At 38.9% G+C, this 17,592-nt stretch overlaps 2 protein-coding genes across 2 annotated transcripts in view; one reads left to right on the top strand and one right to left on the bottom strand.

The window, feature by feature from the left end:
* The window catches only part of Btg3 (BTG anti-proliferation factor 3), a 14,397-nt gene extending 12,711 nt beyond the window's left edge, over positions 1–1,686 (top strand). The window contains exon 5 of the mRNA XM_021209457.1: positions 1,017–1,686. Within this exon, the coding sequence (XP_021065116.1) occupies positions 1,017–1,256 (240 nt within the window). The 3' untranslated portion in view covers positions 1,257–1,686. The remainder of the gene's footprint in view (positions 1–1,016) is intronic.
* Positions 1,687–1,773: 87 nt separating this feature from the next.
* Cxadr (CXADR Ig-like cell adhesion molecule) overlaps positions 1,774–17,592 on the bottom strand; it is a 51,311-nt gene continuing 35,492 nt past the window's right edge. Inside the window, exon 8 of the mRNA XM_021209136.2 lies at positions 1,774–2,333. Within this exon, the coding sequence (XP_021064795.1) occupies positions 2,292–2,333 (42 nt within the window). The 3' untranslated portion in view covers positions 1,774–2,291. The remainder of the gene's footprint in view (positions 2,334–17,592) is intronic.

The following is a 17,592-nucleotide window of genomic DNA, read 5'->3' as shown; positions in this document are numbered from 1 at the left end:
CTTGCTCTCTTATAGAACCAAGACTACCAGCCCAGAGATGGTCCCACCCACAAGGGGCCTCTCCCCCTTGATCACTAATTGAGAAAATGCCCTGCAGCTGGATCTCATGGAGGCATTTCCCCAACTGAAGCTCCTTTCTCTGTGATAACTCCAGCTTGTGTCAAGTTGACACAAAATTAGTCATTACAGCATTTTACAACAAACACACTTGCGTTCTCCAGCTGATCTAGTTCCCGTGCCAGTCCTACCTAGTAAGAAAAGGGAAATAAGGGTCTTGTCAGCCAAATGTAAAAACGTTCAGTGTGTATAGGTGTGCTCACAGGCACAAACACAGAACCTCTTTTTCAAAATATAAAATTGGTTCATGTCATTGCACCATCTGCATTAAATGCACTACAGAATCTTAACTATTAAAGAAAACATCCCACACTTGGAAGGGCAGTTTAGAACCAGATAATCTGAAACTCTTAGGGTGCAGTGTTCCAGGCAAAGAATTTGAAAATTGCTGATGAGAATTTAAATAATGTGAACTTGATGTCACCTACCTGACTTGCAGCATATTTTTAAGAATGTTGAGCCCAAATATTGAACAGGCTACAGCAGAATGATCTGGAAAGTTTTGTCAAAATACTTGGCCTCTGTTCCTCACACTTCACTATTTTTTAGTAGACCGTGGCTGGGATGTGAAAATGTGTGCTTCAGAGCTCCCTGCATGACTTCTTGCTTAATTAACTAGAAACATGCCTATTGCCCTACAACCTGTTGTGTGCTCAGGAGTAACTATCATTCTGTGTTTGCATCCTAAAAGCTTGTAAGAATGTTTTCATTAGTCTTTTTTCTTCATTCAGAAAGAACATGGGAGATATTAGTGGGATGTTTAAGGTGTTTAAAATGTACCCCACTCTTGGGGTAAGTGGTAGGTTGTGTTTAGTAAGTGGCCTGGAACTATTTAGTCTTTACTGACAAGTCAGACATTGTTTTCCTCCTAATTTACTTAATGCTTTCTCTTCCTACAGATTTCAGAACTGATATTCCCACCTCTTCCAATGTGGCACCCTTTGCCCAGAAAAAAGCCAGGAATGTACCGAGGGAGTGGCCATCAAACTCACTACCCTCCTCCTGTTCCATTTGCTTATCCAAATCCAGGAAGGAAGAATAAACCATTCCGCCCAATTCCAGTGACATGGGTACCTCCTCCAGGAATGCATTGTGACCGAAATCACTGGATTAATCCTCACATGTTAGCACCTCACTAGCTCATTGATTGTGTTGATGTCATGTTGCTAGAAAGGAAGACATACCTTCCTATATACTAAGAGTTCATACTTGTAGTGAAGTTACATGGGCAAAACCATCAGACTTATTTTTATAGAAAAGCTATTGAGAATAATCTTTCTTAAAGTATATATATATGCACTTTAGATATATTGATATAGTTTGAGAAACTTTATTAAAGTTAGTCAAGTGCCTGAGTTTTTAATATTGGACTTGAGTATTTATATATTGTGCATTGACTCTGTTGGATACAAAAACACTGTAGGAGTGGGCGATGTGTTCTAGCACCTTTGAGCATTTACTTTATGGAGAGTATATAAGTTATTTATACAGAAGGACATCTATTTTATGTCATTATTTAGAAGAATTGTGTGAAATCATGTAGTTGCAAATAAAAAGTAGTTTGAGGCATGACGGTGCATGACGGTGTGGTTTTGTTCTGTATGTAAAGAAGGAGAAGGTAGAAGAGATACTCAGAAGGGAAAATAATCTAAAATGTTCCTTTAAAAAGAAAAACCTTTTTATTGAACACAGGATCCCCAAAAGCCACATATCAAAACATACATGTAAAAAACTTCTAATTTACTGGCAGTAACTAAATGAAAATATAAATACAATAAAACAACTTTCAGCTATCAATCAAAGTCAGTATATATGGGACCTTTGTCACCAGGATTTTGACCCATAATGATGTTACAGGACATGTGACTTACTCGCCTTCTCCCATCAGAGAAAGCAGATGTGTTCCTGTAGCCGCTGTGAACCCGCCTTGTAAACTGGATGTAGTGGGAGTGCCTGAAATCCCGTACCTGAGAGGCTGAGGCAGACAGCAGGACATCACGGCGCACCCCGGCTGTGCATCAGATTCAATGCTAGCATGGGCAAGATGATAGCCCAGCTCAAAACTAAAACCAACAACAAAGGGCGGGCTTTTTTCAAAAAACAAAACAAAACAGTAGTCTTTACTAGAGTTATAAAGGAAAAAGTACTTCAGTTTCTTCAGTAGTCCTTCATATTTATACCACTGTAATGCCATCGGTCTTGTAAGCGTACTTGAACTACAAAGAGAAGGGAAAAAGCATCTATGAGTTTAGATATTCTAAAGGTAAACTTAACAAAACAAGATCAGCGGTACAGCTTCCCACAGCACTCTATCCTTCATAGTTTTACTTTGAAATTATTCAACTTCGCCAAGAGTGACCACAAGTCACTCTTTCTAGTAACTGATAAAAAGGGATCTGGCTATTCCAAACCATCAGGTTTCTTCGTTTCATTTACTGTTTTGGTTTTTTGAGATAAGGTCATAGGCTGGCTTTGAACTTACAGCTCTGCCGCCCTGTGCTTCCTGAGGACTGAGATGAAAGGTGTTTGCTACCATGCCCAACTCTGTTGACAGTTTTCTTAAATTTACTATGTAAGAACAGAAGATAAAGTCAGTTTTATAGTGTAGGTGTTTACAACTTCGTATTTTAAACACTCTTAATGTCATTGTGTTCTGACTTAAGCTATAACAATTTTAGCATATTTCTGAAGCATACTATCAGCTTTTCCCCCTGAGCATTTTCCTACAGGTAATTGGAAATTGGTAATCTTAATTTTAAAATGAGAAGGGAGTCAAAAAGTGTTTTGAGATGGGAGTCTTGTCTCCCACCTGCTGATCTCACGTGATCCACCATAGCAGTAGTGCAGGGACTGTGGACGTGTATCGTCATGCCCCACAGAAAAATGTTAGCCGGGTGTGGTGGCGCACGCCTTTAATCCCAGCACTAATCCCAGCACTCGGGAGGCAGAGTCAGGCGAATTTCTGTGAGTTCAAGGCCAGCCTGGTCTACAAAGTGAGTTCCAGGACAGCCAGGGCTATACAGAGAAACCCTGTCTCGAAAAAACCAAAAAAAAAAAAAAAAAAAAAAAGAAAAATGTTGCACTCTTAAGGCCATTGCTTGTTCCCTTGTAGGTATTGGAGTTGGGAGTTGGAAAGATTTTTGTTGGGAAAGACAGCATTTGTTCTATTAGTTTGCTTCTGTTACAGGTATATAAGTTTCTTGGGGAGTTTGAAGAATAATAGCCACACAGCAGTAATTTTAGCACTCACCAAATAGCTAGAACCCTTTGCACATTACTACAAAATATAAATCTCTGGTCAACGAGATGGCTCAGTGGATAAAGGCACTTGCCACCAAACCAGGTACCAGGATTTTTCATTTACAGAATCCACTGGTGGTAGGAGAGAGCTGACTCCATCCAGCAGGATGTCCTCTGACTTCACGTGCATGTATGTATGTATGTGCACACACAAATACATAAATATGATAGAAGTAAATCCTTAGCCATGGCAACTAACTGATGAATCTTGGGGAAAGCTGATATTTATATTTGTTTGTATTTTTTGTGACTGGCTGTTTTGCCTACACGTTTGTGCCTATGTGTGCCATGCCTGGGGAAGCCACAAGAGAGCATCAGATCCTCTGGAACTAGAGTTATGGGTGGTTCTTAACTATCATATATATGTTCTAGAAACCAAAACCTGGATCCTCAGCAAGTGCTGTTAACCACCAAGCCATCTTTCCAGCCCTCGGAAAGCTCATTTTTAATGTAACTGCATTTTAGATCATTTTCTGTATGAGACTATCAACTATTCATCTACCTGGTTTAAAAGGTTCAGTTCTCATAGTAATAAAGCTTCCAGCAATAAAGCTTTTCCAGTCTATTAACTATTGAAAACAAGTTCCCACTCAGCTATTGGCTCTTGAAATTTTGATAGGTAAGGGGTTCTTGTTAATGGAACTTAAGACTGAATTAATGTGTCCCTTACAGGATTGATCTGAACAGTGATTTCAAGAGTGGTGACTGACAACGGCTTCATAATTCAGCTTAAAACCTTTATTGGAGAGTTTCAAGCAGGAGGAGTGGCTTGTGAATGAATAACGATAATTTGTTTTAACCTCCCATTTTGTATTTGTAGGCATAACAGCAGAGCTCTAAATTATAGAGGTTATCGATGTGGATGTTTGAAAAATATAAATTCTTTGGTAAGTTCTACAGTGTTAGTAATAAAATGCATACTTATATTGGGTACCTTTTTTTTTTTTAACTGTAGCAAAATATTTTGACTATAGCACAGTGTAACTTTCAGCCAAGATAAATGATTTATGTTGACTTCTAAGCTGTCAGCTTTGGGATAATTTGACCCTCATAGTCATCTCATGATTTATGCCATGATTATTCGGTTAAATAAGGACTCTGAGGGAAGCAAAAGATGTCCAAGGTGACAGCAAGCTAACTTAAGCCTCAGCTTAAAAGCCAACAGGACTTAAAAGCCTGTGCTCTGTGGTGCCTCAACACCACATCCTCTTTGGTACCTATGCAAAGCCTACTAACTGCTGGAGCTTGTAAGCTCAGGTCAAGACTTGACAGAAGGAAACTCAGGCAGAGATTTATGTTAAGTGAAAATTAATTAAATGTTTATATTGGACACTAATCTTACTTCCTCGTTACAGACTCATCAGTTATGTCTGAAAAGGAACACTAAAACCTTAGAAAAATTATTTCATTTGAACTGTAAATCAAATTTCAATAGTAGTATGGCCTAATGGACAAGACAGGTACTGGCCAAGAAGATCCAGATAAGAGAAATAATACAGCAATGCCCAAGATGGGCATTCTTACGTGTTTTTTTGTTTTAAATTATCAATTTTTTTGGTTATTTAACCTAGAACACAATGTTAATTCTTTGGCCAAGTTTTCCCACATTTCTCTGGCATTAGATTCTGGTTAGCGAGGCAGTACCTAGGACGCTCCCTGGGAAACACAGTATTATCCCTGTATTATACACGCCACCTGGGGCACTCAACTGGACATCTGTTATCCAAGGCAAGTCAGGGAAAGCTCCTGCAATTCCCGTGTAAAATGTGTACACTCTAAACACTGCAGAGATGGCTACCTGCTTCCAAGTGTATAGCTGAAGACCGCCTTTAACGTAAGGACTAAAGCAAATATTTAATAGTTATCAAAGGCACGCGGACTTGTAGAGGGTAATGACACTCTTACTGCTCTGGTCTGATGTTTGTTGCATTGTTTCTACCCGCAAGATGGAGTAGCTACAGAAAGAATGTTCATAAAGGTTAGAGATAGTCATAGGAACATAGGAATTTCATAGGGCTTGAAAATAGCATTATGATCTACACACATCAGTAGAGCTTTCAACATACATCAGTGAGATGTGGGGACAGTATCTCCACTGCATTAGCTGTCTGATGTGTCGCCTTTATAGTGCTGAGGCCAGTACATATATATATCAGCTTCACTAGCAATGGTTGAAAGATTGCAGATGTTGGGCAAGATTATTTGCTTAACCCATGAGGCAGTCAGGATTGAAAATCCCCACTACTGTGTAAGCACTGTACAAGGTATCCACATATTGGTATATCCCACAGTTCCCTACATAGTACCCTACAGATACTCTTAAAGAAACTATCATTTAAAAGGTAATGTCCCTTGTTTAGAACAAGTCGAAATAGAGATTTAAAGGAATACATCCTTTTGGAAGGCAGTTATACTTTTAAGGTGTGTATGTTTTCCCCTAGCAACTGTACTTCAACAAGTTTATCTACAGAAGTACTTAAATGGGGCTATCTATGTAAAAGTGTTTAATATATTTTTGGGTGGCAAAAAAGGTAGCCATAGCAAATGAGCAATTAAAATTTAAAACATCTATGCAATGTAGTATGAAAAATGCTATGTGGCTATGGAAAAAAAAGAATGGATAAAGTAATAATAACAAAATATAGGTGGAAACATGAAAGTATCTAAAATGGTGTGTGTGTGTTGTATGAGTAAAACACTTGACAGTATATTCAGAAGGAGAAAGGGACTAAATACAGACAATTCTGCATCTTTGGATTTTTCTGGTAAACATTAATACTCTATAACCATTTTATTTTTACTGGCTTGTCTTTTTTTAATTTTATTTTAAAGGGATATTATGACATGCTATGATAAAAACTAACATGATAAACAAATAGAGCAAGCCCAGGGGAGAAAACAAGAATCAGAGATGCACTTTCTCACTCGGGAATCCCATAAAAACACTAATCCAGAAGCCATAACTTCATAACCGTTCTACTGGGGGAGTAAAAAACATTTTAAAAAGCATTTTAAGATCAATTTGTTTACTTTTAACTAATATAAGATGAGAAATAGCCTGTGGACATACTTGTAGAAATACAGACTTGATTACAACAGGCTTTGTTGAAACCTTTGCAATAGTGAAGGATTATAACACACCTGTGTAGTGCAAGAGCATAAAGCCAGAAAGAGTGACCCGAGTCTTCCTTACAGAGAATGTCCAGGTTTGTGACAGGGCTGAGCTAACGTATGAAATGTCATGAGAATGGAATGTGGCCTACAGGGTTTATTTGCTTGTTCTTGACACAGGTCTGTGTTGCACACAGTCCTCATACTCGCCGTGGAGCTGAGAAGGGTGTTGAACTCCCACTTCCCTTGTCTCTACCTCTGGGGTATTGGGATTATGGGCAGAAGCCACCAGGCCTGGCTAAGACCTTGCTCATTGTGAAATGAGCTGTAAGACGCTCTGGTACCTGGCAAGCATTAACTAAAGCTCAGTATGTTTCTTTCCATGAGGAAACTGACGATAGGACCTGCTCAGCACCTGTCCAGGGTGGCATACACATGAAAGTCTCAGCACTTGGGTGCCCGAGGCACGAAGATTACAAGTTCAAGTCCAGCCTACACTGCATGTCTAGGCTCTGTCTAACAAAACAAAACACCTCGTAACCAAGCTTATTCTATGGTAGTTCGTGTACATGTATATACATAATTTCACCTAACCTCTTGGGAATTAAGTAAGTACTGTAAGTACTTTCCATTCCACCACAACCCTGTGTGTGTCCTAATACTGTACCTTACAGAGAGAAGACTGATAGTAAACTACTTGGTACTGTAACTAGAGAACTTTGAACTCGGGCACTGTAACTCTAGGATGCAAGCTTTTAAGAGCTGAGGAACAGAAGTATGCGTGTTGTCTTGCACTGTTAATAACACTATGGGATTTTATTTTACTTATTTACTCTTTTAAGGAAACAGTGAGGTAGATCTGTTAGGCTAGATTTTAATGAAATATAAGTTAAATTTTAATGAAAAATAAAAGCCCTCTAAAAGTTGTTGGCCACAAGAGGGCATCAGATAATCTTTTTATTGTCAAAGCTAAAGGTTGGATTCCAAGTACTGTCCCCTTGATATGAATTGTTAAGAGGTTATAGCCATAGTGGTAGAAATTATTAGGTGTTCATAGTTATATACAATTAACATTTCTTTATTAGTATATTTTTATGTCATAGAAGTGGTGGCCATACAATAAAATATATGTACAAAAGTACTTCACCCCTGTGGCAGATACAGCCTCTGCTGAAATGTTGAGGGAGGGAGGGAGGAGGCCACGTTTCCTTCTCTGCACCTTTCTTAGATGAGCATATGGAAAAAGTGTTTTCAGTCTCACTGATAATATGTATGTTCCTTATTGGGTTAATGAGTCTTTGTCATTTGACAGTAGGCTTCAGATCTCTTAAATGTCCCGTCAAGTACGTCACTATATAATTTACAGTGCTGCTGGTGACAGGGAATATTCCCTCCAGGGACTTGAAATATACAAAATAATCCCCTGATGCCAACTTGTAAGTCTAGGTGTAGAAGTCAACAACACAGGCAAACGTGGTCATTCATGAAACTGGAAACATCACTGTATAGAGGAATAAGCAGACCCGTCCCACCACAGGTGATGGGGGTGAAGGAGGCTGGGAACAGGCAGCAGTGACAGGCTTGGCCTAGAGGCTCTGGGTTTGAGCTCCAGCCTGGGAACAGCCTTTAATGTATTTAAGCTGGTATGGTAGCTTATACTTGTCTTCCCACTCAAGACTCTTGGGCAGGAGGATCTACCCAAGTTTGAAGCCAGCCTGGGCTACGTAGTGAGTTCCAGGCCAACCTAGGTTATAGAGTGAAGACCCTTCTCAAAATTTTTTTTCTAATTTTTTTTTTCAAATTTTGTCCAAGTCAACTGAAACATGAAAGATAAATTCATTTTGTCATCTAAACTGTTAGTAAATGAAACCGACTTCAAGTTTGTCTGTCTGCTGTATGTGCGTAAGCAGAGAGGTGCATGCCTGATCAAGTGGCACATGACTAATCTCTTCTCATAAGGATGAGACCAGGAGACTGAATATGAGGCCAACCTGGACTATACAGTGAGACCCTGTCTCAAAAACAACAAAAGTGAAACAAAGAGGAACTTTGACCATATCATTTAAAATACTTGATATACTTAAAGATTTTACTGTTAAAATACAGGGCATAGCAGTGAATTTGCTTTTGAGGTTTATAGAAGAACATCTCTTCCTTAACAACCAAGAATAATAATCAAGGGCTAGAAAGATGGCTTAGTGGTTAAGAGTACTGGCTGCTCTTCCAGAGGACCCAGGTTCAATTTCCAGTACCCACATAGCAGCTCACAACTATCTGTAACCCCTGTTCCAGATCTGACACCCTCATGTAGACATACACACTGACAAAATACCATACATAAAATATATAAATTTTAATTAAAAGAATAGCAAATAAAAGTTTTAAGTGCTGCTCTATTAAAAATGCATTCCTTAAGTATTTTGAACAGCAGTGTACTTTTAGTTATTAAATTTTTATGTACATGTTTTTTATTGTTAAATTCTGATAAGTACATTGTAAGTTGAAAATTCTAAATGCATTTAATATGCTAATCATAGCTTAGCAACATAGTAATACATCACAGAGTATCAGTTTGTGACCATGCGACTGACTGGGAACTACATCTTGATGCCACTGCCAGGAACATGGTGCCCTGTATGCTATCAGTGTACAGCTAAGAAAACAAATATATCTAAGTTAGGGGCTGTACAAAACCTTTCTGGTTGGGGATGTCACTCAGGTACAGGGCTTACCTAAAATGTATTGTGTGTATTGAGCAACTGCTCTGCCCTTGAACTACTTACATCCACCCAGCCCCAGAATCGGTTTTTTATTTTTTTCTGTTATCTCATGATATTTGATAAAACCAATATATACCAGTTACTTGAAATCTGGAATCACAGAAAGTATCTGAAAGAGTTCATTCCAAACAGTACCGAGCTCTTGTCAAGCACACACTACACTGGGACCACCACTAGCATCAAGACAAGAATCTAGAGCACCCATTGAAAACAGTTTCAAGCAGCTAACAGAGAGAGTGACCTTTCCTGGCTGCTGTTGCCAAGAGAGACTGGTAAAGGTGCAAGAGGGCCCCACACTAACTACCCTCCTGTCAGTTTTCCTCAATGCCAAGAAAGCAAGGTTTCTAGAAAAACAGTAGACCAATGATCAGGAGACGTGTTGTGTAAGGCCTTGTGAAGTGGAAAAAAAAAAAACCAAAACAAAACAAAAAAACCTTACTGGACCTTGCCTTTATTTCAATATGTATATGATAATGAACCAAATAACATATAAAGTAATATTTCTGGTAGTATGATGTTAATAATAATTTAATTTACCTATATCTGGCCTTAAAACAACCTCTTCTAAAATACCAGTTCTTACCAAATTTTCTTCCTGAACATGTTCTCTGCCTTGTAACTTCCAAACTGGCAAATGTCCAGTAGTGAAATGTGCATGTAAAGCAAGAGCCAGCAGGGCTTACAAAACTGCCCAGATGACTCTAGGATGAGCCAGTTCATACCGTAAGAATCCTGCACTACAAACTTCCCTCCCTTAGGTGACTAGCTTTATACTGCCATTCCATCATGGTAAGATGAAAGACAGTAAACAAACTCCATTCTGTGAGATGATAAGCTGAGTAGACCTGCATCTCTGCTCACTGCAGGAAACTTCATGGCCTCAAAGAATTCAAAACCAATTCCTTGAGGTAGCTGAGATCATGCTAAAGCTTCATAAGCCATACCTTTGAGCAAACTGTAAAAGGGCTGTATTTCTACTTTGGTCTGTCAACATTTTAATGGTCAATCATTTAAGTAGGCTGTTCCTGATGTCAAGGGTTGTGGAGTCAATTTCAAACTGTCAGCACTGAGCAAATCATTGGTGGCTTGGACATCCTGACAGATTTTTTTAGTCCTGTTGCTTCAGGACTAAAGTGCAAGATGCACAAAATAATGTGTGTTAGAAAAGATTTCATAAATTACCACCTCAAAACGATCTCAGAGTTTGATGTCATTTCTGCCACTGCCACAGACATCTGTTCTTCTGTTGTTGTTGTTGTTGTTGATTTTTACATTTTAAGTCTGTTGGCATTATTATAAAATTTGAACTGCTACTTTTTTTACTTAACTGTGACTTCTTGTTTGCTCATAACATCGTAAGAAATTTCAAACTCATATAAATTATATACTGAAGTGCTGTGAACATGTCAGAACATTTTAGTTGACAGGGAAAGACCCATTTTACTTTTTTGGAGAACTTTAATCTTGACTTATGTTGTTTCTGTGAACATATAGAAGTTCCCGACTTTTCTTGTTACAAGCCTGGTGGGCCATAGAAGAGTGTCAACTTTACAAGACTACATGTTACAGTTATTGGTCTCCATTCCTCGGACCTACTGTCTACTGTACCCTGGAAATGTTCTTACTGCTGACAGTTCTGGGAAACTGTCCTACTTAACATTAAAAGAACACACTGCCGGTGGCCAAATTCATGTAGGAATAGCTAACCTAATATGCCACTTAATCATATTTTCTCTTCAAGGGCAAAACCATTCATTCTTTCATTCACTTAGTTTGTGCTGATTCCATAGAACTGCTCTGTCTAGAAAATCCAGCAACTTGAAGAAACTCAGTATACACTGAGAGATCCTGTTAGAAATATATTTGGCAGTGGCTTGCTAGGAGTAAAATGAGAGCAGCTGTAAATTATCTACAACTAAGACCACTGAGAACCTGCTCGATTGAACTTTTTGATATAAAGGTGTATGCGACTGAGAGCCGCGACATCTGTTATTTTCTTCCCTCTTTCACACTGCCTGACAGCACTGAATCCTAAATCACAATTCCCAACATCTGAACACACAGCTCATTTCCCTGCTTCCTGTCACACTGCAGTCCCTATAGGGTTTGGTCCCCTGTCTTCATCTACACGGAAGTGTGAGCGCTAACACACACCTCTTAAGTCCCCACCTTTTATCTCCAATCCAGCACTCTCTCATGCTCGAGAAAAACAGGCCTGTCAGCATTGCCAGTTCCCTGGTCAAGGAAATTCTTTCCTCTCATGTTCAAAACACAGTTCTGTGGCCTCGTTTCCAGCATTTACAAGGCAAGGCTGGAACTGCTATCTTCCCCCTTTCTATAAATTGTCTGCCATGGTTACATGCACTGTGGACTGCCATCTTGCCTACAATAATGATTGTTTTGTTCCAGGTGTGTAACTCAATTGCCAGTCACTATTTTGCCTATATTAAAGAAAACCTTCATGTCCTTTATACCTATAACAGAGTTGTTCTCAACACAAGTCAGATATTAAGGGTCCAGTTTTCTGTCCCACTTCAGTTTTCCACTAAGTTGCTTCAACCTAAAACCTAATACTTTCTCCCTTGTGACCAATCCTGACAGTACTGACTTCTAAAAATAAGATGTGCTTTAAAACACATAAATTAGCAACCTTGTGTATGTATAGGATATTCCTGGAACAAGTCAAGTCATACCGACTTCTCATTTTGTTCTTTGAATAATTTATTCACAAACTAATAGAATTTGAAGTGCAGCTTTTTGGAGAGGAACTGGGAATAGAAACACTGGTGAGGGCTTGTCTTGTGCCTCACACTGGATCGCCTTCATTATTACTGTCGAAATACAGTTCAAAAAACAAAAAACTAAAGAAAGCTATTCAGATCCAGTTATTAACTTAAAAAGGCACACCATTTAGTTCTGCATCTTTGCAAGTCATTGCATCTTCTCAGCAAGAGTCGCAAAGACAAACTGATGGGCAGCTCATCTGCTTCCACTTGGCAGGTGCGAGCTTAAACAGTATTACCATCCCATTAAAGATAGCAGACTCTGGAGAAAGGGCGAGACAAGCGGTGTATCACTTTTGTTGATAGTAAGTCACTGTAAAGTAATGGTGGGCAGTGGTACATGCTTTTAATCCCAGAATTTGGGGAGTCAGAGGGGAGCAGATTGGAGTTTGAAACCAGCCTGATCTACAGAGTTGATTCCAGTATAGCCAGGGCAGGAAGCCCTGTCTTGAAAAACAAAATCACTATGTATTAAACAGGAAACCCTCTATGCAGATATTCCATATAAATTTTGACTGTTTGGTTAGGACTGCCTTTGGAGTTTGCACCCATTGCTATTATGAGTTGAGCTGTCCCTACCACCCCAAATTCTTATGTGGAAACAAAATCCTTATTGCTTTAGTTGGGAGCTACTCTGAATACAGATATTACAGTTATGTCAGATGAGGTCTCCGTTGGGTGTAAGTGCAGTATGACCGATGTCCTCGAACAAAGACAGGTATTTATAGAGGGAAAACAGCGTGAAGGAAATGGAGAAAATATTCATGGAAAAACCAAAAACGGATGCTTGGAACAGTCCCCCTCAGCTTCTGGGGGCCTCAGAACTTGGAGACTTCAAGTCTCTGTTACTTAAGCTTGTTCTGGAAGGAAGCCCTTGCAAAGACACATGACTACCATAGGGAAATCACTTATAGGTAACCAGAAGACCAATCGTTTAAAGAAGGCAACTGACACAGTACAAGGATTTTTGAAAACTGCAAAGTCTAAGAAATGATGTCTTAGATTCCTTAGCAGACCGGTCTCCCTATTTTACACTAAAAAGTATTAGGATATCAAAATTAGGCAACATGCTACTTAGACGAGCAGCTATTTCTCAAGCTTTTCATTAACTCTTTAAATCATCCCAGCCAAGGATTTCCCTGCTGTTTTCTATAGAAGACTTCACAACAGTGAGACGTCATTTCAGTAACTTGGCTTCTACTTCAGAACCACCAGCAGAAAACCTTGAAGCCCTGAGTTTTGTTTTTGGGGCCGGCCTGTCATCTGTTGCCATTACTGCATTTTGAAGTTATATTCATTTATGGCTTAGACACTTATTAGACCACTTTAATTTAGTAATAAGTTACTTTACATCCGGTGTTGCACTGTTTACTTGGTGAGCCAGGCGGTCATCGGGTCTTTAGAGTTATTATGGTTAAAAGGTGGGCTGCGTTCAAGTCTGCACCATATTTTCACCTGACATTTCACTGTAACAGGAACTTTAAAATTCAGATGTGAAATTCCGTGTATCATCATGAGCATTTTGGAAATCGAGGATGAACACAAATGAAAACTGTCATCATGCCAATTCTCTAAAACCTTCCAACACTTCATAAGGTAGGGAACTGCCACCAGTTTAAGCTCATGAAATGACAAGTGAAGCAAGCCGTAATCCCCAGCATTCTAACATAGCTTCTTTCATGTCCTGTGTCCATCATCTTGTCCCGAGTAGGAAATCTCATACTCTGTGAGTTGTTTCTCAAGGGGACCTGATCAACCTTCTACCCTAGGCAGTGCGGGGACAATAAGCAGTGTTTAAAGACACTTTTCATTTTAACAACTGGGGTAGAGGCAAGGGTACTACTGACATCTAATGAGTAGAAGCCAGACATGCCAATCCCGTTCTACAGTGCACAGGACAGTTGCCTATAGTAACTGTCCGGCCCAAAAAGCTTGGCAACGCTGGGGCTGAGAGAACCTAGTAAAATGACCACATTCTTCTTCAACAGTATTCTTACTGAAACTTCAGGGCCCCATTTTCTTGAAACCAGCACTTCAAGCCCATGAAAATAGTTTTAGACCATGAGATGATTGCTGCTGTGGTCGGAACGTTTATACTCTCCTGAAATTCTCATCCTGAATCAACCCTCAGTGGCTAATGTGATAGGGTGGGGGTGCACTTTGGAAAGTGGCTATCAGGAGGGATCCACCCTCTTGGTTGGAATCAGTGTCCTTATGAAAGGCATGAATGAGCTCGTCTCTCCCCACTCCACTTTAGGAAGACACAACAGAACAGGCTCTATCAGACTCTCTGGTGCTATGGTCTTGGGTTTCCCGGCTTCCAGAACGGTAAGCAGAGTTTGTTTATAAATAACTCAGAATAAGAGATTTCTGTTAAAGCAGCAGGAAGGAACCAAAACGTGTTTATATGTATTTATAATCATTTAATTCACCTGAAAAATGTGAGTTGATTTCTAAAATTATGGAATTCCAGAAGCTTCACAATGTTCACTGGCATATTTATGGAGTGGCAAACAATATATGAATGTTTAACTAATATATGATGATCACATTCTTTATTCTTCTTGTTCAAGGGATGAGGTTGAAAGAGGCTTGGTACAGGAAAGCAGGAAGAGAAGACATACTGAAGCTTTGGTAGATGTCTGTAAAAGCAAAATAAAGCCACACCGCAAGGCAGGGGACAGCTTTCTTCATTTTATTTCAAAAGTACACAAGGTCACAAAAACTAAGAGCAAGTTTCTGTTTTAGACAAAGATTGTTCTTACAAACTTGGAAATCTGCATCATTGAATATGTAAGCCAGATATTTGAAATACAAAATCTGAAACTGACACTACCAATAACTTTGCAAATGTGGGTGTCAAATTAGTATTCTTAAAACAGCTGTGTTTATTGCCAAAATTCACAATTAGGAACAAGAATAAGTCAGTTGGTGAATTGTGGTCCTCTCAGCACCTGTGTCCTTAAACAAATTAGCTGAAACCCCAAAGCTCGTCTCTGGCAGACTTCATAGTGCCTGGATAAACACCAAGCCCAACTGATGGCCTCTATTCTCTAAATTACAAACTGGGACATATTTTGTAAGCCTGAACTTAGAACTTAAGGTCAAGTTCAAGGAAGGTAAACAAATGGTCAGCCTTCCTAAAGGAGAAATAACCACAATTCACAAATTTACTCCCTCATTCTGTAATATTTTCAAAAGGAATCTTGCTCAAATACAGATTATTTTAGTGTCAAAGGAGGCAAATGAGTAATTTGACTGCAGAACATGTTGCCTTTATTGCTGGAATATCCAGAGGCATTTGAAATATTAAAACTTGCCCACAACAGTTATACTATGAAACACAATAATGCTATAAACATATATGTACATATATAATATATAATGTTGCAAACCACTTAAAATTGTGCCAGCTGTTTTCTACAACTACTCTGTAAGTGACACATTTAAAGCATTCACCACATAAAATAAGAACATTTTCTGTTCACACTGAAATAAGGCATTTGAGAACACTCTAAACACTGTTGGAAATATTTTAGAAAAAAACAGAAACCTATGAACATTCACATAGCTTCAAATTTACATGCTGTACACACAGAGACAGTAGTTATTTCGTAGGTCACACATTAAAGAACAGCCAACTCCATGCAGTGAGTCCTTTTTAATCAAAAAGTTTACTTGCGTAACCTAATTCCCAGGGCACAGTCTGAAATTTCTTTAAAAGAATTCAGATTCAGACCTCATTCTTTTTGCCCATTCTAGAGAAAATACTGTACTACTGAGTTCAATCTCTAGGTGTTAGGCCTCTGGGAAGCTCAGGCTTGCTTTGAACTGTCTACCGGCCTCAAAGCCATGATCTTCCTGCGCCTCTGAGTTCTGGGATCATAGATGATGTGCACAGTCACATATGCCAGAAATTAGGCATTTCCATAATCTATATGGATCTTCCCCACTAAACATACTCAGCCTGTTTCCATGCTAATAAATCCTTGGTAGATAACTCAAATCTAAGGAAGCATCTGCCTACGTAACTACGAAGTCACAAAAGCTGATACCGGACTTTTAGCAGAAGGGGAAGCTTTCTAACAGGAAAATACTATTAAGATTATCAATAATAATACTCATAAACTGTTCTGTATTCAGAACACAGACTAGTGTCATTTTACTCCAAAGATGTTCTTGGAACATTAGAATATGGGTTAAGTCTCTCCTGTATAGAGCAGAATCAGAAAGGTCTGCCAGGAAGACAGCGCTGGCCCTGAACTCATACTGGCTCTTAGCTAAGATGCGTCAGCGAGGTTTGATGAGCTGTTGACCATTACCAACCCTGATTCTAGAGCAAACACGTGCTCCCTGGTTGACTAGAATCAGTGAGATTGTCTGGGAAACTCCTAGGATTTGTCTGACCTTTTTGGTAAACTGAGGCTAACAGTGAGAAGCGATGCAGACCAAAGCCTAAAACTTAACTATGTCTCTGACCCTGTACCCTCCAGGCCTGTTGGTATTCACAGTGGTTTTTGTTGTTTTTTTTTTTTAAACAAGTTTCTCTTTCAGATTATAATTGCTGCAGATCTAGACTAAAAATAGTTGGATATTCTAGGGTTTGTTTGCCTTTAAATAAATACGATGTCTAAGAAAAGATTCCACACATCTGCTTTTGTAGTAATTTCTACCTAGCATAATCTTCATTACCTAAAAACCATTGAGATCTGCATTCCAGTTTCTTCTTGTAATACCTTATAAAAATGCCCAGCATCTGAAAGTCTGACGTGGCTATGGTTATAAACTAGAAGCATGGCCAAAGCGTACTGAGGGCGTGACTTTTTTTTTAAATCCTAATAAACAATGGTGTCATTTAAGTGACATCAAGAACAGCAGAGGAAAAAGTCGAGACTGAGACTCTAAGGGTAGAAAGCCACAGTGATGTGCTTTTGAAGACAGTACCTTCATCTCTATCACCTTCAAGGTAGGTGACAGCTAGCTCATAGGCACCAGAGAGTCAGTGTAGAAATTAAATTACCTAAAAAGGCACAGATGAAGACAACACAAATATAAAAAGTAATTTTACATGAGGTTTAAACCTACTTTAAAAAAATGCTTCCAAATATGTAAAACTGTACACGAATCCATTACATGGACATTCAGTTTAAATTCACCATTTAAAAGTATACACAATATTCTGCTTAATCGTAAATGCATGCCAACATTAATTTATAATGTAGCATTTACCAGCACAGCACCTGAAGAGATTAACAGGGACCAATTCCCTAGGGGAAAGGTTTTGCAGTTAATGAAATCTTTTATTACAGACCTTATCTACTATAAAGAAAATGCTGGCTCATTACACGCTACACACACTCCCTCACAATCTTAAGGGATATACAATAAATTCACTTTTTTTTTTCCTACGAAAACTATATTTAATACATTTGGCAGATAGGAGTATTCCCTTTACTCCTTTTAAAATTTCTTGAAGAGTAAGTCACTTTCACAAAACTAAG

The sequence above is a fragment of the Mus pahari genome, chromosome 12 (genome assembly GCF_900095145.1).
Source record: "Mus pahari chromosome 12, PAHARI_EIJ_v1.1, whole genome shotgun sequence".
Classification (NCBI taxonomy): domain Eukaryota; kingdom Metazoa; phylum Chordata; class Mammalia; order Rodentia; family Muridae; genus Mus; species Mus pahari.
Note: the sequence above shows the minus strand (reverse complement) of the source record. Positions and strands in the feature narration are given on the sequence as shown.